The sequence below is a fragment of the Strix uralensis genome, unplaced genomic scaffold (genome assembly GCF_047716275.1).
Source record: "Strix uralensis isolate ZFMK-TIS-50842 unplaced genomic scaffold, bStrUra1 scaffold_535, whole genome shotgun sequence".
NCBI lineage: Eukaryota > Metazoa > Chordata > Aves > Strigiformes > Strigidae > Strix > Strix uralensis.
In genome coordinates, this window is record NW_027437129.1 from 454 (window position 1) to 22,668 (window position 22,215).

A 22,215-nucleotide genomic window follows, 5' to 3' on the forward strand; every position below is an offset into this window, starting at 1 on the left:
GTGCCCTTGGGTCACCAGGGACCCCCCAGTATGGTCCTGGGGCCCCCCCCAGTATGGTACTGGGCACCCTCAGGAGCCCTGGGCCCCCCCCCCAGTATGGTCCTGGGCCCCCCCCCAGTATGGTACTGGGCACCCTCAGGACCCCTGGGCCCCCCCAGTATAGTCCTGGGGGGATCCCTGGTGTCCCCCCAAACCACCCCCCAACCACCCCTAATATCACCCTGAGCCCCCCACCCCTCCAGCACAGCACCCCTGGAGCTTCTTTCTACCCCCCCAAAATGTCCCCAGAACCCCCCCAAAGCCCCCTGGGGTCCCCCATTTTCACCCCAACACCCCCATTTTGATGTCACGTGTGTGTGTGTGTCCCCCAGCAAATCATGAAGGACCGTTGGATGAACGTGGGCCACGAGGACGACGAGCTGAAACCCTACATGGAGCCTGTGCCCGACTACAAGGACCCTCGGAGGACAGGTAGGACCCCCCAGGGACCTTTTTTGGGGGGGAGGTCCCCCCAATTCTGGGGTCCCCCCAGTTCTGAGGCCCCCCGCCCCCCCCCCAGAGTTGATGGTGTCCATGGGGTACACGCGGGAGGAGATTCAGGAGTCGCTGGTGGGGCAGAAGTACAACGAGGTGATGGCGACTTACCTGCTGCTGGACCATAAGAGCTCGGAGGTGAGGGGACATCGGGGGACGTTGGGGACACCAGGGGGGTGTGGGGACACGAGGGAGGGTGGAGGGGAGTAAGGGGACATGAGACAGGGATGTGGGATGGAGGGTGGGAGGGGACATGGGGACAGCGAGGGGATGGGGTGGACAAAGGGATGATGAGGGGACATTGAGGGTCGGAGGGGACATGGGGACATTGAGGTCAGAGGGGACACAGGGACAATGAGGGGACATTGAGGGTCTGAGGGGACATGGGGACAATGAGGGGACGTTGAGGGTCTGAGGGGACATGGGGACAATGAGGGGACGTTGAGGGTCGGAGGGGACATGGGGACAATGAGGGTCTGAGGGGACATGGGGACAATGAGGGGACATTGAGGGTGTGAGGGGACATGGGGACGTTGAGGGTCTGAGGGGACATGGGACGTTGAGGGTCTGAGGGGACATGGGACAATGAGGGGACATTGAGGGTCTGAGGGGACACGGGGACATTGAGGGGTCTGAGGGGACATGGGGACAATGAGGGGACATTGAGGGTCTGAGGGGACACGGGGACATTGAGGGTCTGAGGGGACATGGGGACAATGAGGGGACATTGAGGGTCTGAGGGGACACGGGGACATTGAGGGTTGGAGGGGACATGGGGACAATGAGGGGACGTTGAGGGTCTGAGGGGACACGGGGACATTGAGGGTCTGAGGGGACATGGGGACAATGAGGGGACGTTGAGGGTCTGAGGGGACACGGGGACATTGAGGGTTGGAGGGGACATGGGGACAATGAGGGGACGTTGAGGGTCGGAGGGGACACAGGGACATTGAGGGGACATTGAGGGTTGGAGGGGACATGGGGACATTGAGGGTCGGAGGGGACACGGTGACAATGAGTGGACATTGAGGGTCTGAGGGGATATGGGGACAATGAGGGGACATTGAGGGTTGGAGGGGACATGGGGACAATGAGGGGACATTGAGGGTCTGAGGGGACACGGGGACAATGAGGGGACATTGAGGGTTGGAGGGGACATGGGGACATTGAGGGTCGGAGGGGACACGGGGACAACGAGATGACTTTGAGGGTCTGAGGGAACATGGGGACATTGAGGGGACACAAAAGTCTGGGGGGACACTGAGGGTTTGAGGGGCCATGGGGACAGTGGGGGGACATTGAGGGTCAGAGGGGACATGGGGACAATGAAGGGACACGAGACTCTGAGGGAACATGGGGACAGCGAGGAGATATTGAGGGTCACAGGGGACGTGGGGACAATGAGGGGACATTGAGGGTATGAGGGGACACGGGGACAATGAGGTGACATGGGGCCACGAGATGGCACGTGGGGAGAAGAGGGGACATGGGGACAAGGAGGGGACATGGGGACAGGGTGGGACATTGCTGGGGGGTCCCAGGGAGGGACACAGGGGCCACCGTGTCGCCGTGCCAGCGTGTCCCCGTGCCACCGTGTGTGTGTGTGTCCATGTGTCCCCCACCCCAGCTGTGCCTCGTGCCACCGTGTCTCTGTGCTGGCACGTCCCTGTCCCCAGCTGTGCCCAGTGCCACCGCGTCCCTGTCCCCAGCTGTCCCCCTGTGTCACCACGTCCTTGTGTCACCACATCCCCGTGTCACCATGTCCCATCCCTGGCTTGGGGGGGGGGGGCGGCGGTCCCCATCTTGGGTCTGCTCCGTGTGTCCCTTTGTGCCCCCCAACCCCGTGTCCCAACATGTCCCCAACATGTCCCTGATGTCCCCAACATGTCCCTGATGTCCCCAGTTGTCCCCTTGTGTCACCGTGTCCCCCGTGTCACCCCACCACATCCCCAACCATCTGAGGTGCGGGGGGGGGGGGGGGGCCCCCATCCCTGGGTCTGCTCGGTGTGTCCCTTTGTGCCCCCCACCCCCATGTCCCCAACGTGTCCCCAACGTGTCCCCGATGTCCCCAGCTGGAGGAGAACCTGGCGCTGAAGCCGCGGGCGGCCCCTGACCTGGCCAACAGCTCGGGCCCCTCCCCTGCCCACAAGGTCCAACGCAGCGTCTCCGCCAACCCAAGCGCCGAGTCAGCGACCAGGGTGAGCCCCCCCCCCCCCCAACACCCCCCCCCCGACCCCCAGCACCCCCCCAACAGCCCCCCGGGTGTGTGGGTGCGTGGGGGGGGCACCCCGATGTTTTGGTTCATGGGTGGGGGCACCCCAACACCTGGGTGCATGGGGGGGGCACCCCGATGTCTAGGTTCATGGGTGGGGGGGGCACCCCAATGTCTGGGTGCGTGAGGGGGGGGGCACCCTCACGCCTGGATTCATGGGTGGGGGGCACCCCGACGCCTGGGTGGATGAGGGGGGGGCACCCAGATGTCTGGGTTCATGGGTGGGGGCACCCAAATGCCTGGGTGGATGGGGTGGGGGGGGGCACCCCGACACCTGGGTGTGTGGTCCGGGGGGGCACCCTGAATCCTGGGTGCATTGGGGGGGGGGGCACCCAATACCTGGGTGCATGGCGGGGGGGGGGGTGTAGCCAGATGTTTGGGTCTGGTGGGGGGCACCCTGGTGTTGGGGTTCTTGGGTGGGAGCACCCTGATGCCTGGGTGGATGGGGGGGGGGGGCACCGGTGCCTGGGTATGTGGTGGGGGGCACCCTGACTTCTGGGTGGAGGGGGGGGGGGCACCCAAATGTCTGCGTTCATGAGTGGGGGCACCCCGACACCTGGGTGGATAAGGGGGGGGCACCCAAATGTCTGCGTTCATGGGTGGGGGGCACCCCAATGCCTGGGTGCATGGCGGGGGGGGGGGGGGGGTGCTGGGCACCTGGGTCCCAAGGGGACACCTTGTGGTTGGGTGGGGGGCAACGGGGGGGCCCCCAGTCCTGTGGGAGAAAGTGGGGGGGGCCCATGGGGTGGGAGCTGGGACTGTGGGGGGTGTTTGGGTGCTCTGGGGGTGCAGGGAGGGGAGTGGGGTCCCCATGGGTTGGGTGGGGGGGTGCCTGAATCCTCCGGGGGGGGGGGGGTGCACAGAGGGTGGAAGGGATGAAGTAAGGGGGTCCTTGGAGGGGGGGGGGGGGGGGTGTGAAGCAGGGCCCTCCCCCCACCCAGGGGGACACCCAAGTCCCTGAGGGAGTTGAGGGGTGGGGAGCAGGTTCCCATGGGACCCCCCCTTTAATTTTTTTGTGTGTCGTCGTCCCCCCCCCCCCCCAATTTTTGCCCCCCCCCCCAGCCGGCCTTTCCATCCCCACCTCGGCCTCCTACTCCAAGAAGACGCAAGCGGCCAACGCTGAGAACAAACGAGGAGGAGGAGGAGGAGGAGGAGGGGAGGAAGAGGGGGGGCGCAGGGCGGGCAGCACCGCCAAGGTGCCCCCCAGCCCCCTGCCCAGCCTGGAGCGAGCCAAGGGCACCCCCTCCCCCTCCACGGTCAGTATTTTTGGGGGGGGGGGGGGCGGGGAGCACCCATGATTGGGTCCCTTGGGTGGGGTGGGGTGGGGGAGCACCCTGAGTCCCCTGGGGGGTTCCCTTGGGTTGGGGAAGAAGGGGGGGGGGGGGGGTGAGGTCATGGGGGGGTGGGCAGGGTGGGAGTGGGGGGGTCGGGTGGGGTGGGGGGCACCCATGTTTGGGGGTGCTGGGGAGGGTGGGAAAAGGGTGGGGACACCCACATAGTTTGGAGGCGGGGGGGGGGGATATCTGGGTCTCTCAGGGGTACCAGGGTGCCAGGGTTCAAATGTGGTGGGGTCGGGGGGTCCCCAGACACCCGGATCTTTCATTTTGGGGGGGTCATGGGGTGGTCGCCCCCCCATTTTGTGGGTGTGTGTTTCTCCATGGGCAGCATTTTGGGGGGGGGGGGGCCACTCTGAGTCCCCTGGGGGGGGCCCTTTGGGTTGGGGAAGGAGGGGGGGGCCAGTGCTGGCTGCCTGGGTCCCCTCTAGGGTGGGGCAGGAGGGACATGGGGGGGGCACCCATGTTTTGGGGTACTGAGGGGGGGCACCCACATAGTTTGGGGGGGGGACAGGGAGTATCTGCATCCCTCAGAGGTGCCAGGGTGCCCTTGTTCTCATGGCTGGAGGGGGGGGGGGCAATTTGTCCCCAGACACCAGGATATTTCATTTTTGGGGGGGTCACGGGGTTCCCCCACCCTAGGTCCCCCCTTTAGCCGCCCCCCCCCCATTTTATCCCCCCCCCCCCCCCCCCCCAAAATTCTCCACAGAACAGCGTCCTCTCCACCGGCACCACGCGGAGCCGCAACTCCCCCCTGCTCGACCGAGCCAGCCTGGGCCAGAGCTCCCTGCAGAACGGCAAGGACAGGTTGGGGACCCCCCCGTGCACCCCAAAAATCCCCCCCCCCAACTCTTTAGTGTCCCCCCCCCCCACCCTTCCACGGCCCCCCCGCTTTTCTCTCCTAGCCTGCCCGCGCCAGGCTGTCGGCCCTCACCCGCCGCCCCCCCCGCCTCCCGGGGCCCCCCCGAGGTCCCGGCAGCACCCGAAACCCACCGCTCCCCCCACCGACGCCAACTGCGAGGCCCCCCCGGCCCAGGCAAGGCCCCCCGCCCCAAAAATCTTGGGGACCCCCCCCACCCCGAAATCCTGGGCCCCCCCCCCCCAAATCTTAGTGTGTGGGGTTCATGTTCTGGAGAAGGGGGAAGGGGAAGCCTTGGGGCGGGTAAGGGGGGATCCTTGGGGTGCCATGGGGGTGCTGATGGGTCCCTGGGGTGCTCTGGGGGTGCTGATGGGTTTTGGGGGTGCTGATGGGTCCCTGGGGTGCTCTGGGGGTGCTGGCAGGTCCCCAGGGTGCTGTGGGGGGTGCTGATGGGTCCTTGGGGTGCTGTGGGGGTGCTGGCAGGTCCCCAGGGTGCTGTGGGGGTGCTGATGGGTCCTTGGGGTGCTGTGGGGGTGCTGGCAGGTCCCCGGGGTGCTGTGGGGTGCTGATGGGTCCCTGGGGTGCTGTGGGGGTGCTGGCAGGTCCCCGGGGTGCTGTGGGGGTGCTGATGGGTCCCTGGGGTGCTGTGGGGGTGCTGGCAGGTCCCCAGGGTGCTGTGCGGGTGCTGATGGGTCCCTGGGGTGCTGTGGGGGGTGCTGGCAGATTGCTGGGGTGCTGCAGGGTGCCAGTGGGTCCCTGGGGTGCTGTGGGGGTGGCAGCAGGTCCCTGGGGTGCTGTGGGGGTGCTGGCAAGTCCCTGAAGTGCCAAGGGGTCCCTGGGGTGCTGTGGGGGTGCTGGCAGATCCCTGGGGTGCTCTGGGGTTACTAGCGGGTGCTCTGGGGGTGCCAGCAGGTCCCTGGGGTGCTATGGGGGTGCTGTGGGGTGCCAGGGGGTCCTTGGGGTGCTGTGGGGATGCTGGCAGATTCTTGGGGTGCTGTGGGGGTGCCATTGGGTCCCTGGGGTGCTGTGGGGGTGCTGGTGGGTCCTTGGGGTGCTGTGGGGATGCTGGCGGGTCCTTGGGGTCCCTGGGGTGCTGTGGGGGTGCCATTGGGTCCCTGGGGTGCTGTGGGGGTGCCACTGGGTCCCTGGGGTGCTGCAGGGTGCCAGAGGGTCCCTGGGGTGCTCTTGGGGTGCTGGCAGGTCCCTGGGGTGCTGCAGGGTGCCAAGGAATCCCTGGGGTGCTCTTGGGGTGCTGGCAGATCCCTGGGGTGCTCTTGGCGTGCTGGCACGTCCCTGGGGTGCTGTGGGGGTGCCATTGGGTCCCTGGGGTGCTCTGGGGGTGCTGCTGTGCCTTTACCCCCCGCCATCCCCCCAGGGCACCGCCGTGGGGAGGGCGACTGGGAACAGCCCACAGCTGGGTGCTCCCCACCCCCCCCATTTACCCACACCCCCCCCCCCCCACCCCACGTCTCCCCACAGCGGGGTGCCCCCCCGGGTGCCGGCAGCGTCGCCCTCAGCCCACAACGTCAGCCAAGGCCCCGGGGAGCGGCCCAGCTTCCCGCGGGGGGTGTCGAGCCGCAGCACCTTCCACGCCGGGCAACTGCGGCAAACGCGTGACCAGCCCCCCTTGCCCTACGCTTTGACCCCCGGGTTGCCCCCCCCCGCCTCCCCCTCCGGAGCCAGCCAAGGGCGTCGGGGACCCTCCGCCAGCCTCTTCAGCAAGTTCACCTCCAAGTTCGTCCGGAGGTGAGGGGGGGGGACACACACAGGACACTGTGTCACCGCGGGTGTGTCCCCTCCACCCCCCTCCCCCAGTGTGTGGCTCCTCTGTGTGCGGCTCCTGGGCTGCCCCTGTGTCACCCCCCACCCCCCCCTCCCCGGGGGCTCCTCTGTGTCCCCTCTTGTGTCCCCTCTGTGTCACCCCCCCCAGGGCTCCTCTGTGTCCCCTCTGTGTGTCCCCTGTGTCGTGTGTCCCCCCCCCGGGGCTCCTCTGTGTCCTCTCTGTGTGTCCCCTGTGTCGTGTGTCCCCCCCCCCAGGCTCCTCTGTGTCCCCTCTTGTGTCCCCTCTGTGTGTCACACCCCCCCGGGGCTCCTCTGTGTCCCCTCTGTGTGTCCCCTCTGTGTCACCCCCCCTAGGGCTCCTCTATGTCCCCTCTGTGTGTCCCCTGTGTCATGTGTCCCCCCCTGGGGCTCCTCTGTGTCCCCTCTTGTGTCCCCTCTGTGTGACACCACCCCCCCGGGGCTCCTCTGTGTCCCCTCTGTGTGTCCCCTCTGTGTCACACCCCCCCGCCCCCCCCCCAGGGCTCCTCTGTGTCCCCTCTGTGTGTCCCCTGTGTCATGTGTCCCCCCCCTGGGGCTCCTCTGTGTCCCCTCTTGTGTCCCCTCTGTGTGACACACCCCCCCCCCCCGGGCTCCTCTGTGTCCCCTCTTGTGTCCCCTCTGTGTCACCCCCGCCCAGGGCTCCTCTGTGTCCTCTCTGTCTGTCCCCTCTGTGTGTCCCCTGTGTCATCTGTGTCCCCTCTTGTGTCCCCTCTGTGTCACCCCCCCCAGGGCTCCTCTGTGTCCCCTGTGTGTGTCCCCTGTGTCATGTGTCCCCCCCCGGGGCTCCTCTGTGTCCCCTCTGTGTCACCCCCGCCCAGGGCTCCTCTGTGTCCTCTCTGTCTGTCCCCTCTGTGTGTCCCCTGTGTCATGTGTGTCCCCCCCGGGGCTCCTCTGTGTCCCCTCTTGTGTCCCCTCTGTGTCACCCCCCCCAGGGCTCCTCTGTGTCCCCTGTGTGTGTCCCCTCTGTGTGTGTCCCCCCCGGGGCTCTTCTTTGTCCCCTCTGTGTGTCCCTGTGTGACACCCCCCCTGCCCCGGGGCTCCTCTGTGTCCTCTGTGTGTCCCCTGTGTCGTGTCCCCCCCCAACCCTGGGGCTCCTCTGTGTCCCCTTTGTGTGTGTGTGTCCCCCCCCAGGGCTCCTCTGTGTGTCCCCTGTGTTGTCCCCTCCCCCTGGGGCTCCTCTTTGTCCCCTCTGTGTGTCCCCTGTGTCCCCCCCCACTCCTCTGTGTCCCCTTGTCCCCTCTGTGTGTCCCCTCGTCCCCCCAAGCCTCTGCTGTGTCCCCTCTGTGTGTCCCCTCATCTTCTTGGTGTCCCTTTGTCCCCTCCAGGGCTCTTCTTGTCCCCTTTGTCCCCATGTCCCCTGGGGGCTCCTCCGTGTCCCCTTGTCCCTCCAGGCTCCTCATGTCCCCCCCCCGCCCCTCCCGGGGCTCTTCCCCATCCCCTCCTGTCACCATGTCCCCTCTGTGTCCCCCCCATGTCCCCTCCTGTCCCCCAAATCTCCTGCCATCCCCTTGCCCCCCCCCCCCATCCCTATGTCCCCCCCCCTCTACGTGGCACCACAGCGCCAGGGAGGGGGTCACAAGATTTTGGGGGGGGGGGGGGCTCTTCACCCCATCCCCACTTTTGGGGGGGGGGAGCTGGGAGGGGGATCCCTCAGGGTGTGGGGGAGGGGGGTGGCTCCCTCCCCATTGCCCCACCCCCCATCCCCCCCCCCCCAACGTCGCCCTTTTTTTTCTTCTGTTTGTCTTTTTTGTAGAAATCTGTCTTTCAGGTTTGCCAGAAGGTAGGGCCGCGCCGGACGCCTGGGTGCCCCCCCCCGCATGCCCCCCCCCCACCCCCCACCCCCCCCTTCTACCCCCCCCCCCCCCGGGGAGAGCAGGTTCCACCCCCCCCCCCCATCCCAAACCCCCTCCCCCCCCCCCCCCCCACCCCCAGCACGGCCCTGCATGGCCCCTCCCCCTCCGCTCCGTCTGTCCCCCCCCCCCCAAAGTGTGTCCGTGTGTCCGTCTGTCCCCCCCCCACCCCCCCCCGTGCCCATATGGGGGGAGGGGAATGGGGAGGGCTGCCCCCCCCCATTTTTTGGGCTCCCCCCCCCCTCCCCATTTTCACTAATCTTCTGCCCGTTTTTGTTTCCCGAGGAACCCGCACGAGCCCGAGAGCAAAGAGCGGGTGGAGACGCTGAGGTGGGTGCGGGGACGGGGACACCCCAAAAACCCCTGGGACACCCCAAAAACACCCCCCCGGGTCCCTGGACACCCCAAAAACACCCCCCGGGTCCCTGGGACACCCCAAAAACCCCAGGACACCCCAAAACCACCTCCCGGGTCCCTGGGACACCCCAAAAACCCCTGGGACACCCCCAAAAACACCCAGGACACCCCAAAAACACCCCCCGGGTCCCTGGGACACCCAAAAACCTCTGGGGGCTCCAGGACCTCCCCCCCCCGGGGTCCCTGTGACACCCCCAAGGTCCTTGTGACACCCATGGGACCTCCCAGTGACACCCACGCACTCCTTACTGGTCCCAGTGTCATCCCAGTGACACCCAGGCCCTCCATACTGGTCCCAGTGACACCCAGGCCCTACCACACTGGTCCCAGTGTCATCCCAGTGACATCGAGGCTCTCCATACTCCTCCCAGTGTCATCCCAGTGCCACCCAGGTCCTCCCTACTGGTCCCAGTGTCATCCCAGTGACACCCAAGTTTTTCCTACTGGTCCCAGTGACACCCAGGCCCCTCCATACTCCTCCCAGTGACACCCAAGTTCTCCCTACTGGTCCCAGTGCCACGCAGGCCCTCCCTACTGGTCCCAGTGTTATCCAGTGCCACCCAGGCCCTCCATACCGATCCCAGTGTCATCCCAGTGCCACCCAGGCCCTTCCATACTGGTCCCAGTGCCACACAGGCCCTCCCTACTGGTCCCAGTGTCATCCCAGTGCCACCCAGGCCCTTCATACTGGTCCCAGTGCCACGCAGGCCCTCCCTACTGGTCCCAGTGTCATCCCAGTGACACCCAGGCCCTCCATACTGATCCCAGTGTCATCCCAGTGACACCCAAGTTTTTCCTACTGGTCCAGTGCCACCCAAGTCCTCCATACCGATCCCAGTGTCATCCCAGTGCCACGCAGGCCCTCCCTACTGGTCCCAGTGTCATCCCAGTGCCACCCAGGCTCTCCATACTGGTCCCAGTGCCACCCAGGCCCTTCCATACTGGTCCCAGTGCCACGCAGGCCCTCCCTACTGGTCCAGTGTCATCCCAGTGCCACCCAGGCCCTCCATACTGATCCCAGTGTCATCCCAGTGACACCCAAGTTCTCCCTACTGGTCCCAGTGACACCCAGGCCCTCCGTACCGATCCCAGTGTCATCCCAGTGCCACCTCGGCCCTTCCATACTGGTCCCAGTGCCACGCAGGCCCTCCCTACTGGTCCCAGTGTCATCCCAGTGCCACCCAGGCTCTCCATACTGATCCCAGTGCCACCCAGGCCCTTCCATACTGGTCCCAGTGCCACGCAGGCCCTCCCTACTGGTCCCAGTGTCATCCCAGTGCCACCCAGGCCCTCCATACTGATCCCAGTGTCATCCCAGTGACACCCAAGTTCTCCCTACTGGTCCCAGTGACACCCAGGCCCTCCGTACCGATCCCAGTGTCATCCCAGTGCCACCTCGGCCCTTCCATACTGGTCCCAGTGCCACGCAGGCCCTCCCTACTGGTCCCAGTGTCATCCCAGTGCCACCCAGCCCTTCCATACTGGTCCCAGTGCCACGCAGGCCCTCCCTACTGGTCCCAGTGTCATCCCAGTGCCACCCAGGCCCTTCCATACTGGTCCCAGTGCCATGCAGGCCCTCCCTACTGGTCCCAGTGTCATCCAGTGCCACCCAGGCCCTTCCATACTGGTCCCAGTGCCACCCAGGCCCTTCCATACTGCTCCCAGTGCCACCCCCTCACCTCTCAGTGACCCCATTATCCCCCCATTTATTTTTTTCCCCCCCCCCCAGACCGGCAGTGGGTCCGGACAAAGACCCCGCGACGCCGTCGCCCGCGAAGCCAAACCTCGTTCGTTACGTTTTACCTGGAGCATGAAAACGACGAGTTCTTTGGAACCGGGCGAAATGTTACGGGAAATCCGGAAAGTTCTCGACGCCAACAGTTGCCGTTGCGAACCCCAAGAGCGTTTCGTCCTTCTCTGCGCTCACGGAGCTCCCGGCCACGATTCCTTCGTTCAGTGGGAGATGGAGGTTTGTAAACTCCCGCGGCTTTCGCTCAACGGCGTCCGCTTCAAACGCATCGCCGGCACCTCCATGGCCTTCAAGAACATCGCCTCCAAGGTGGCCAACGAGCTCAAGCTCTGAGCCACCCCCCTCCCCTGGGGAGAGAGAGAGGAGCGGGGGGGACACACACGCGGTGGCCCTTCTGGCCCAACACCCCTCCCCCCCCCCCCCCCCCGTCTCCTTTTTGGAGGGGGGGAGCGAGGCGATGGAGGAGGAAGGGGGGTGGGGGTTGGCAGCGGAGTTTGGGACCTGTGGGGACGTCGTGGATGGAGCTGGGAACGTTCTGGATGGACTTGAGATCCTTGGGGACATCCTGGATGGACCTGGGGACATCTGGGGACATTCTCGATGGACTCGAGATCCTTGGGGACATCCTGGATGGACCTGGGGGTGTTTAGGGACATCCTGGAGGAACCTGGGGACGTCCTGGATGGATCTGGGGACATCTGGGGATGTTCTCAATGGACTTGGGGACATCCTGGATGGACGTGGGGGTGTTTGGGGACATCCTGGATGGACCTGGGGATGTCCTGGATGGGCCTGGGGACATCTGGGGACGTTCTCAGTGGACTTGGGGACATCTGGGGATGTTCTGGATGGACTTGAGATCCTTGGGGACATCCTGGATGGACCTGGGGACATCTGGGGACATTCTCAATGGACTCGAGATCCTTGAGGACATCCTGGATGGACCTGGGGACATCTGGGGACATTCTCAATGGACTCGAGATCCTTGGGGACCTCCTGGATGGACCTGGGGACATTTGGGGACCTCCTGGATGGACCTGGGGACGTTCTCAATGGAGCTGGGGCCATCCTGGATGGACTTGAGACCCTTGGGGACATCCTGGATGGACCTGGGGACATTTGGGGACGTCCTGGATGGAGTTGAGACCCCTGGGGCCATCTTAGATGGACCTGGGGACGTCCTGGATGGATCTGGGGACATTTGGGGACATCCTCAATGGATCTGGGGACATCCTGGATGGACTCAAGACCCTTGGGGACATCTGGGGACGTCGTGGATGGAGCTGAGAACATCTGGGAACGTCCTCGATGGATCTGGGGACGTCCTGGATGGACTCAAGACCCTTGGGGACATCCTAGATGGACCTGAGGACATCATGGGTGGCCCAGTGACCTCTGGGGACATCCTGGATGGACCTGGGGACGTTTGGGGATGTCCTGGATGGAGCTGGGGACATTTGGGGACATCTTGGATGGACTCGAGACCCCTGAGGACATAACGGATGGAGCTGGGGACGTCGTGGGTGGCCCAGTGACCTCTGGGGACGTCGTGGATGGAGCTGGGGACATCCTGGATGGACTTGAGCCCCCTGGGGACATCCTCGATGGATCTGGGGACATTTTGGGGGCGTCCTCGATGGAGCTGGGGACATTCTGGATGGACTTGAAACACCCCCGCCCCCCCCTTGGGGACATTCTGGATGGAGCTGGGGACATCTGGGGACATCGTGGGTGGCCCAGTGCCCTCATGGGGACATTGTGAGTGGACTCGAGACCCCTGGGGACATCCTGGGTGGCCCAGTGACCTCATGGGGGACATCCTGGATGGAGCTGGGGACAGCTGGGGACATCCTGGGTGGCCCAAGAACCTGTTGGGGGACATCCTGGGTGGCCCAGTGACCTCATGGGGACGTCCTGGATGGACTCAAGACCCCTGGGGACATCTGGGGTGGCCCCAGGACCCTCTTGGGGACATTTGGGGTGGCCCAATGACCTCATGGGGACATCCTGGATGGAGTGGGGACATCCTGGGTGGTCCAGGACCCTCTTGGGGACATCTGGGTGGCATCTGGGGACATCCGGGGTGGCCTCAGGGACGTCCCCGAGCCTTACGGGGGGACGTGGGGATCGTCCTGGGGGTCCCCAGGGACGTGGGGACAGTCCCAGGGCCTTTCTGTCCCCATGGGGACGTCCCAGCCCCCCCCCCCCTCCCCCCCCGCGGTGGCCTTAGGGGACCTGGGGCCACCCTGATGTCACAGGGCCCCTCCCCCCCTCCCCCCCCCGCGGTGGCCTTAGGGGACCCCCAGGGTGTCCTGACCCCTCCCCCACCCGTGGATGGCCCCTCCCCCCCCCCCTCACTCAGGAAGGCCCCCGGGGGGGGGAGGGGCGCTGCTGCTGCTGGGGGGTCGCCCCCCAACCCCCCACCCCGGGAAGAGGGGGGGGGGAGGGGCGGGGTCGCCCCCTTTGACCTGCTGTAGCCCCGCCCCCGGGGGCACGTGGACGGGGGGGGGGGAGGGGCTGCACCCACCCCTTTACATACCTCGGGGGGAGGGGGGGGTGGTGTCCCCAGCCCCGCCCCTCCCCCCACCACCACCATCCCTTTGGGGGAGAGGGGGAGGGGCGAGGGGGGCACCCAGGGGTGCTGCTGCCCGAGGGGGGAGGGGCAGCGCCGCTGGCCCCGCCCCCAGCCCCGCCCCCAGCAGCGCCGCTGTGGATTTTCCAGGTTCTAGATTAAAAACTTTCCAGAAAGATCTGTGGCCTCTGACCAGTGCTCCCAGTATGGACCAGTGCTCCCAGTACAGACCAGTGCTCCCAGTATGGATCTGTGCTCCCAGTACAGACCAGTGCTCCCAGTATGAATCAGTGCTCCCAGTATGGACCAGGGCTCCCAGTACGGAGCAGTGCTCCCAGTACAGACCAGTGCTCCCAGTATGGAGCAGTGCTCCCAGTATGGATCTGTGCTCCCAGTACAGACCAGTGCTCCCAGTACGGGGCAGTGCTCGCAGTATAGACCAGTGCTCCCACTATGGACCAGTGCTCCCAGTATGGATCTGTGCTCCCAGTATGAACCAGTGCTCCCAGTTTAGGGCAGTGCTCCCAGTATGGACCAGTGCTCCCAGTATAAAGCAGTGTTCCCAGTATGGACCAGTGCTCCCAGTATAAAGCAGTGTTCCCAGTATGGACCAGTGCTCCCAGTATAAAGCAGTGTTCCCAGTATGGACCAGTGCTCCAAATTTAGGGCAGTGCTCCCAGTATGGACCAGTACTCCCAGTAGCTCAGCACTCCCAGTACAACCCAGTGCCCACTGACCACGCAGCCCAGTGCTCCCAGTAACCCCTTCCCAGTGCTCCCAGTCCCCCCCCCAGCACACGCGGGCCGCTCTAGTAAAATACTTTTATTGCAAACGCGGCCGGGACCCCCCCCACCCCCCCCCCGAGGTCCCCGGGGACCCCCCCGGGGTGCGGCCCCCCCCCCCCCCCATGCCGGCGCCGCGGGTCCTCCAGCCCAGCAGGGGGCGCGGGGGGGGGGGGGGGGGGAGAGGGGGCGCGCCGGGGCGTATCCCAGAGTTCAGCGGGGCGGGGCGTGGCCAGCGGCGGGGGGGCGGGGCCGGGCGGGGGGGGCGGGGCCGGGGCGGATCAGGGGGGGCGGGGCCCGGCCCTGCTGAAGCGGCGGCGGCGGCCGCGGTAAAACCGGAGCGTTGGGAGGGGCCGGGCGGAGGAGGGGGGGGGGGCCTGGGGGGGGGCGGGAGGGGGGAGGGGGGGGGGAGGGGGGAGGGGCCGGGGGAGGAGCCGCGTGGGGGGGGCGGGGCTGACGCAGGCGGAGGGGGCGGGGGCCGGGCGAGACACCCCCGTGATCTGCACCTGTGGGAAGAGAGGCGGGGTGGGGGCGGGGCCAGGGGCTGAGCCGGGACTAGAACTGGGATCGGGACTAGGAGTGGGGGGTGGGACTGGGACCAGTAACTGAGTCAGGGCTGGGACCGGGACTAAGCGCGGGGCTGAGACTGGGACCAGTTCTTGAATTAGGACTGGGACCAGGACTGGGACTAGTGCCTGACTCAGGACTAGAACTGGGACCAGGACTGGGACTAGTGCCTGTCTTAAGATGAGAACTGGGACTAAGAACAGGGCTGAGACTAGGACCAGTTCCTGAATTAGGACTGGGACCAGGCTCCTGAACTGGGACCGGGGACCAGTAACTGACTCAGGGCTAGAACTGGGACTGGGACTAAGCACAAGGCTGAGACTGGGACCAGTTCTTGAATTAGGACTGGGACCAGGACTTGGACTGGGACTAGTGCCTGTCTTAGTCCCAGTTCTCATCTTAAGAACAGGGCTGAGACTGGGACCAGTTCCTGAATTAGGACTGGGACCAGGCTCCAGAACTGGGACTGGGACTAGTGCCTGACTCAGACCTAGAACCGGGACCAGGACTAAGCGCAGCCAGTGCCTGTCTCAAGATGAGAACTAGGACTAAGAAAAGGGCTGAGACTGGGACCAGTTCCTGAATTAGGGACTGGAACCAGGACACAGGCTGGGACTGGGACTAGTGTCTGCCTCAGGACTAGAACCGGGACCAGGACTAAGCGCAGGGCTCAAAACTGGGACCAGGACTGGGACTAGTGCTTGTCTCAGGACTAGAACCAGGACCAGGACTAAGCGTAGGGCTCCAGAACTGGGACCAAGCTCTAGAACTGGGACTGGGACTAGTGCCTGTCTCAGGACTAGAACCAGGACCAGGACTAAGCATAGGGCTCCAGAACTGGGACCAGGCTCCAGAACTGGGACTGGGACTAGTGCCTGTCTCAGGACTAGAACCGGGACCAGGACTAAGCGTAGGGCTCCAGAACTGGGACCAAGCTCTAGAACTGGGACTGGGACTAGTGCCTGTCTCAGGACTAGAACCGGGACCAGGACTAAGCGTAGGGCTCCAGAACTGGGACCAGGCTCCAGAACTGGGACTAGTGCCTGTCTCAGGACTAGGACCAGGACTAAGCATAGGCTGAGACCGAGACCATTTTGTACATTAAGACTGGGCCTAATTCCTGAATTAGTGCTGGAACCAGCCCCAGGGCCTGGGAACAGAACTGGGGCCCTCCCCTCAAAACTGGTCCCAGTTCCAGCCTTAGAACTGGTCCCAGTGCCCCACCCCCCCGCCCCCACTCACCTCCTCCTCTTCCTCCTCCTCCTCCTCCTCCTCGGCAGGGGCAGGGGGGGGCACAGGGGGGTCCGTCCCCCCCCTCTGGGCCTCCCGTTCCCGGAGCAGCCGCTCGAGGCCGAAGCGCCGTCGGGCCCCCGACACGAAGCTCTTGACTTGCGCCGCCGTTTTGTTGCCCAGGACCCCGGCCACCGCCGGGAAGTCGCGGCCGTAGCGTCGCAGGGCTTAACGAGGGCGGCGGGGGTTAACGAGGGTCAAGGGGTTAATGAGGTTAATGAGGGGCGGGGGGGGGGGGGCGCTCACCCTGCACCACCAGGAGCTGCTCGTCCGTGGTCCAGCGGGAGCTGAATTTGCCGTTGCCCTGGAGGGGGGGGGGACACAGAGGGGACATGGGGGGACGGTGTGAGGCTGTGGGGACACCGTGGGGACACTGAGGGGCACGCGGGGACACCGGGGGGGACATTTTGGGGCATGTGGGGGCACCACAGGGACACTGGGGCACATGGGGACGTCGTGGGGACACTGTGGGGACAACGGGGGGCACGTGCGGACACCGTGGGGACACTGCCGGGCATGTGGGGACACCAGGGGGGCACTGGGGGGCACGTGGGGACACCACGGGGACACTGGGGCACATGGGGACGTCGTGGGGACACTGTGGGGACACCGGGGGGCACGTGCGGACACCGTGGGGACACTGCCGGGCATGTGGGGACACCAGGGGGGCACTGGGGGGCACGTGGGGACACCACAGGGGACGGGAGGAGATGATGTGGGACACGGGGACAGCGTGGGGCGCAAAGGGACACACCCTGGGGGAGGTGGGGACACTGTGGGGCACGGCAGGGACACCATGGGGACACTATGGGGGATATGGGGACATTTTGGGGCACACAGGGACACTGGGGGGACACTATGGGGACACTGGGTGGGCGTATGGGGACACCGTGGGGACGCTGGCGGGCACATGGGGACACTGGGGGGGCGTGTGGGGACACTGGGGGGATGCTGGGGGGCACGTGGGGACACCACGGGGACACTGGGGCACGTGGGGACACTGTGGGGGACGGGAAGAGATGATGTGGGACATGGGGACAGCGTGGGGCGCAAGGGGACACCGTGGGGACCCTGGCGGGCATGTGGGGACACCGGGGGGGCGCGTGGGGACACCGGGGGGGATGCTGGGGGGCACGTGGGGACAACGTGGGGACACTGTAGGGCATGTGGGGACACCGTGGGGACACTGGGGACACCGTGGGGCAGGGGAGGAGATTGTGGGTGACACGGGGACACCCTGGGGACATTTTGAGGCATCCAGGGACACTGGGGGGGACACTGGGGGGCACATGGGGATGCCGTGGGGTGCATGGGGACACCCTGGGGACATTTGGGGACACCCAGGGACACACCGTGGGGACACCTGGGACACCGTGTGGGGCACGGGAGGAGATGATGTGCAACACGGAGACACCCTGGGGACACCGGGGGGACACTATGGGGCATGTGGGGACACCATGGGGACACCGTGGGGCAGGGGAGAAGACGGTGGGTGACATGGGGACACCGTGGGGACATTTTGAGGCATCCAGGGACACTGGGGGGCACATGGGGACACCGTGGGGACATTTTGGGACACCCAGGGACACCCGGAGACCCCATGGGGACACCATGTGGGGCACGGGAGGAGATGTGCAACACAGGGACACGCTGGGGACATTTTGGGGACACCGTGGGGCACATGGGGACACCCTGGGGACATTTTGGGACACTCAGGGACACTACGGGGCACCCGGGAACCCCGTGGGGACACCATGTAGGGCACGCAAGGAGATGATGTGCGACACGGGGGACACCCTGGGGACATTTTTGGGGCACCCGGGGACACTGTGGGGCAGCCGGGGACCCCGTGGGGACACTGGGGGACACGAGGGGACCCCCTGGGGACCCCCAAACCCCACCTCGGGGGGGCGCAGCCCCTCCACGCCGCCCTCCAGCGCCTGCTTCAAGCCGCTGTTGATCTGTTTGATCCGCTGCACCTGCGCCCCCAAAAATCACCCCCAAAACTCAAGGGGGATATTTTTTGGGGTGTTTTCAAGGGTTTTTGGGTTTTTTGGTTTTTTTTTTTTTTTTTACCTGGCGTTTGAGGGAAACCAGTTGACAATCGAGCTGGCGCAGGGCCAGCGCCCCGAGGTCGGGGTTGGCGGTGACACCCGCCACGTCCTCGCGGCTCAGGTGCATCCCCCGGGGGGGGCGACGACGGTGTCGGGCGGGGGGGTGGTGACGATATTGTGCTTCTTTCCGCGGGGTGGTTTTGGGGTAAAAAGGCTGAAATTTATGAACGAGGCTGAAATTCATTCCTAAGTTCGTCAGCGCGGTGAAGCCAGCTCCCCCCATACACCCCCCCCCCCCAATATCAAACCTCTTTTTTGGGGTCTGCGGGTTCCGGCTCCCCCTTGGCGGTGTCGTCGGTCTCGTCGTTGCTATGGAAACGGGGGTGAAAAGGGGGGTTTTGGGGGTGCAAGGGGGGGGGGGTTTGGGGAGGGGGGGTACCTGTCGTCGCGGTCTTTGCGGCCCAGGAGGCGCCGAGCCTGTCGGTCCATGACGCTGGTTCGGGTGCGGGTTTTTTTCCAGGAATAATAATATTTAACGAGGCTGGGGATCAGCTTGTCGGGGAGCTGCGAGGGGAGGGGGGGGGGGGTTTGGGGGGGTACAAGGTCAGTTTGGGGGGGTTTAGGGGGGGAACAGGGTGAGTTTGGGGAGGTTTAGGGGGCACAGGGGGAGTTTGGGGGGGTTTAGGGGGGATTTGGGGGGAGTTTGGGGGGGTTTAGGGGGGTTTAAGGGGGGCACAGGGGGAGTTTAGGGGGGTTTAGGGGGGATTTGGGGGCGTTTGGGGGGACACAGGGGGTTTGGGGGGGATTTGGGGGGGCACAGGGGGAGTTTGGGGGGGCACAGGGGGGCACAAGGTGAGTTCAGGGGGGTTTAGGGGGGACACGGGGGGGTTTGAGGGGGGTTTGGGGGGGCACAGGGGGAGTTTGGGGGGGTTTGGGGGGACACAGGGGAGTTTGGGGGGGCACAGGGGGGGCACAAGGTGAGTTTGGGGGGTTTAGCAGGGGCACGGGGGGGTTTGAGGGGGGTTTGGGGGGGTTTAAGGGGGGCACAGGGGGAGTTTGGGGGGGTTTAGGGGGGATTTGGGGGCGTTTGGGGGACACAGGGGGTTTGGGGGGGATTTGGGGGGGCACAGGGGGAGTTTGGGGGGGCACAGGGGGGCACAAGGTGAGTTCGGGGGGGTTTAGGGGGGGCACGGGGGGGTTTGAGGGGGGTTTGGGGGGGGCACAGGGGGAGTTTGGGGGGGCACGGGGGGGCACAAGGTGAGTTTGGGGGGGTTTAGCAGGGGCACGGGGGGTTTGAGGGGGGTTTGGGGGGGTTTAAGGGGGCACAGGGGGAGTTTGGGGGGTTTAGGGGGGATTTGGGGGCGTTTGGGGGGGATTTGGGGGGGCACAGGGGGAGTTTGGGGGGGCACAGGGGGGCACAAGGTGAGTTCAGGGGGGTTTAGGGGGGACACGGGGGGGTTTGAGGGGGGTTTGGGGGGGGCACAGGGGAGTTTGGGGGGTTTGGGGGGACACAGGGGGAGTTTGGGGGGGCACAGGGGGGGCACAAGGTGAGTTTGGGGGGTTTAGCAGGGGCACGGGGGGGTTTGAGGGGGGTTTGGGGGGGTTTAAGGGGGGCACAGGGGGAGTTTGGGGGGGTTTAGGGGGGATTTGGGGGGCGTTTGGGGGGACACAGGGGGTTTGGGGGGATTTGGGGGGGCACAGGGGGAGTTTGGGGGGGCACAGGGGGGCACAAGGTGAGTTCGGGGGGGTTTAGGGGGGGCACGGGGGGGTTTGAGGGGGTTTGGGGGGGGCACAGGGGGAGTTTGGGGGGGCACGGGGGGGCACAAGGTGAGTTTGGGGGGGTTTAGCAGGGGCACGGGGGGGTTTGAGGGGGGTTTGGGGGGGTTTAAGGGGGGCACAGGGGGAGTTTGGGGGGGTTTAGGGGGGATTTGGGGGCGTTTGGGGGGACACAGGGGGTTTGGGGGGATTTGGGGGGGCACAGGGGGAGTTTGGGGGGGCACAGGGGGGCACAAGGTGAGTTCGGGGGGGTTTAGGGGGGGCACGGGGGGGTTTGAGGGGGGTTTGCGGGGGGCACAGGGGGAGTTTGGGGGGGTTTGGGGGAACACAGGAGGTTTGGGGGGGATTTGGGGGGGTTTGAGGGGGCACAGGGGGAGTTTGGGGGGGCACAGGGGGTCACAAGGTGAGTTTGGGGGGGTTTAGCAGGGGCACGGGGGGGGTTGAGGGGGGTTTGGGGGGGTTTAGGGGGGCACAGGGGGAGTTTGGGGGGAGTTTGGGGGGGCACAGGGGGTTATGGGGGGTTGGGGGGCACATAGGGGGCACGGGGGGGCACGGGGGGAGTTTGAGGGGGGTTTGGGGGCCACAGGGGGAGTTTTGGGGGGTTTAGGGGGGCCACAGGGGGAGTTTTGGGGGGCATGGGGGGAGTTGGGGGGGCACGGGGGGGCACAGGGTGAATTGGGGGGACACGGGGATTTGGGGGACACAGGGGGGGCACAGGTTAAGTTTGAGGGGGTTTGGGGGGCACAGGGGGAGTTTGGGGGGGTTGTTCTTAAGGCCATAGTGGGAGGGGGGCTTAGAAGGGGGGGGGGTCCCCTATAATTTGGGGGGGGGAAGGTGGGGGGAGCCCTTTAAGAAATGGGGGGGGGACACCCCTAGAAATGGAAGAGGGGGGTGGGGGGGTCACCCCATAAAAAGGGGGGAAGAAACCCCCTAAAAACTGGAGGGGGGGGGGAGCAGAAAAAAGGGGGGGGAGATGGGGGGGAACCCCTAGAAATGGGGGGGGGCGGTGCCACCTGCTGGGGGTGGGGTCAGGGGTGGCACGTACCATTTCTTTATTGGGGGGGGGGGTCAGGGGGTGGCCCATACCACCTTCTATGGGGGGGGGGTGTCACATCTCCTATGGGGGGGGTGTCAGGGGGTGGCACGTACCATTTTTTTATTGGGGGGGGTCACATTTCCTATGGGGGGGTGTCAGGGGGTGGCACGTACCATTTTTTTATTGGGGGGGGTCACATTTCCTATGGGGGGGGATCAGGGGGTGGCACGTACCATTTTTTTATTGGGGGGGTCACATCTCCTATGGGGGGGTGTCAGGGGGTGGCACGCACCATTTTTTTATTGGGGGGGGTCACATTTCCTGGGGAGGGGGGGTCAGGGGGTGGCACGTACCATTTCTTTATTGGGGGGGGGGGGGTCAGGAGGTGGCCCATACCACCTCCTCAATGCCTGGGGGGGGGGGTGTCCCGGAGCAGCCCCCCCATCACCCTGGGGGGGTTCCATGGGGACAAACGAGGCTGAAGATGAATCCAAGTGCCCCAGGGTAGGGTTGGGGGGGGGGTTGGGGTGAATTTTGGGGGCAGGGGGGTGCGGGGGGGGCAATATCTCACCATTTGCTGGATGCGGGCGAAGCTTTTGCCGTGGAAGCTGAAGGCCTGTTCGAAAAGGACCTTGTCCTCCACCGTCCACTCGTCCGGGAAGGGCGTAAAATTGGCCAAATCGGCCAAAGATTTCTCCACGTCGTGTTTGTGCCACAGCAGCATCCCCAGAGCCTTTGAGGGGGGGTCCAGGGACACGGGGTGGGGGGGGTGTGGGGTCAGAAAATACTTGGGGGGCACCCTGGGGGGTCCCCGTGTTGTTTGAGGGGGGGGTGATGGTACCTGCTCGATGTTGTAGCCGTGTTTGTCCTTTGCCATGGCGATGTATTTGTCCACTGGGGGGGGGGGGAAGGGGTCAGGGGGGTGTAAAGGGGGGGTTGGGGGGGTAAAGGGGGGTTTTGGGGGGGTTAGAGGAGGTAAAGGAGGGGGGTGGGGGGGTAAAGGGAGGTTGGGAGGGGGAAAAGGGGGTGTTGGGGGGGTAAAGGGGGGGTGAAGGGGGTTTTGGGGGGGTAAATGGGGGTAAAGGGGGGCAAAGGGGGTGTTGGGGGGGCAAAGGGGGGGCAAAGGGGGTTTTGGGGGGTGTTGGGGGTAAAGGGGGGCAAAGGGGGTGTTGGGGGGGTAAAGGGGGGACAAAGGGGGTGTTGGGGGTAAAGGGGGGGGCAAAGGGGGTGTTGGGGGGGTAAAGGGGATGTTGGAGGGTTAAAGTGGGGTCAAAGGGGGTGTTGGGGGGGGCAAAGGGGGG

The 22,215-nt window shown here is 65.6% G+C and overlaps 2 protein-coding genes and 1 long non-coding RNA gene across 3 annotated transcripts; 1 reads left to right on the forward strand and 2 right to left on the reverse strand.

Moving 5' to 3' along the window:
* Nucleotides 1-371: 371 nt before the first annotated feature.
* On the forward strand, nt 372-10,944 carry LOC141939046 (serine/threonine-protein kinase MARK2-like; the record flags this gene model as incomplete). Its single annotated transcript, XM_074858070.1, is given in 10 exon segments — nt 372-471; nt 560-672; nt 2,607-2,709; nt 2,712-2,732; nt 3,869-4,062; nt 4,850-4,947; nt 6,479-6,745; nt 8,574-8,600; nt 8,956-9,000; nt 10,817-10,944. Coding segments are annotated over 10 exon segments (1,053 nt in total), but the record flags the coding sequence as incomplete, so codon positions are not given.
* Nucleotides 10,945-11,781: 837 nt separating this feature from the next.
* On the reverse strand, nt 11,782-12,376 carry LOC141939047 (uncharacterized). The gene is made up of 3 exons (XR_012627461.1): nt 12,254-12,376; nt 11,862-12,202; nt 11,782-11,830 (listed from the first exon to the last, which is right to left on the reverse strand). It is a non-coding gene; the product is annotated as an uncharacterized LOC141939047 (long non-coding RNA).
* Nucleotides 12,377-15,884: 3,508 nt separating this feature from the next.
* LOC141939048 (REST corepressor 2-like) lies at nt 15,885-21,808 on the reverse strand (the record flags this gene model as incomplete). The annotated part of the gene is given in 8 exon segments (XM_074858072.1): nt 15,885-16,215; nt 16,295-16,352; nt 17,950-18,027; nt 18,125-18,316; nt 18,411-18,471; nt 18,542-18,666; nt 21,486-21,647; nt 21,756-21,808. Coding segments are annotated over 8 exon segments (986 nt in total), but the record flags the coding sequence as incomplete, so codon positions are not given.
* Between the last annotated feature and the right edge of the window lie 407 nt (nt 21,809-22,215).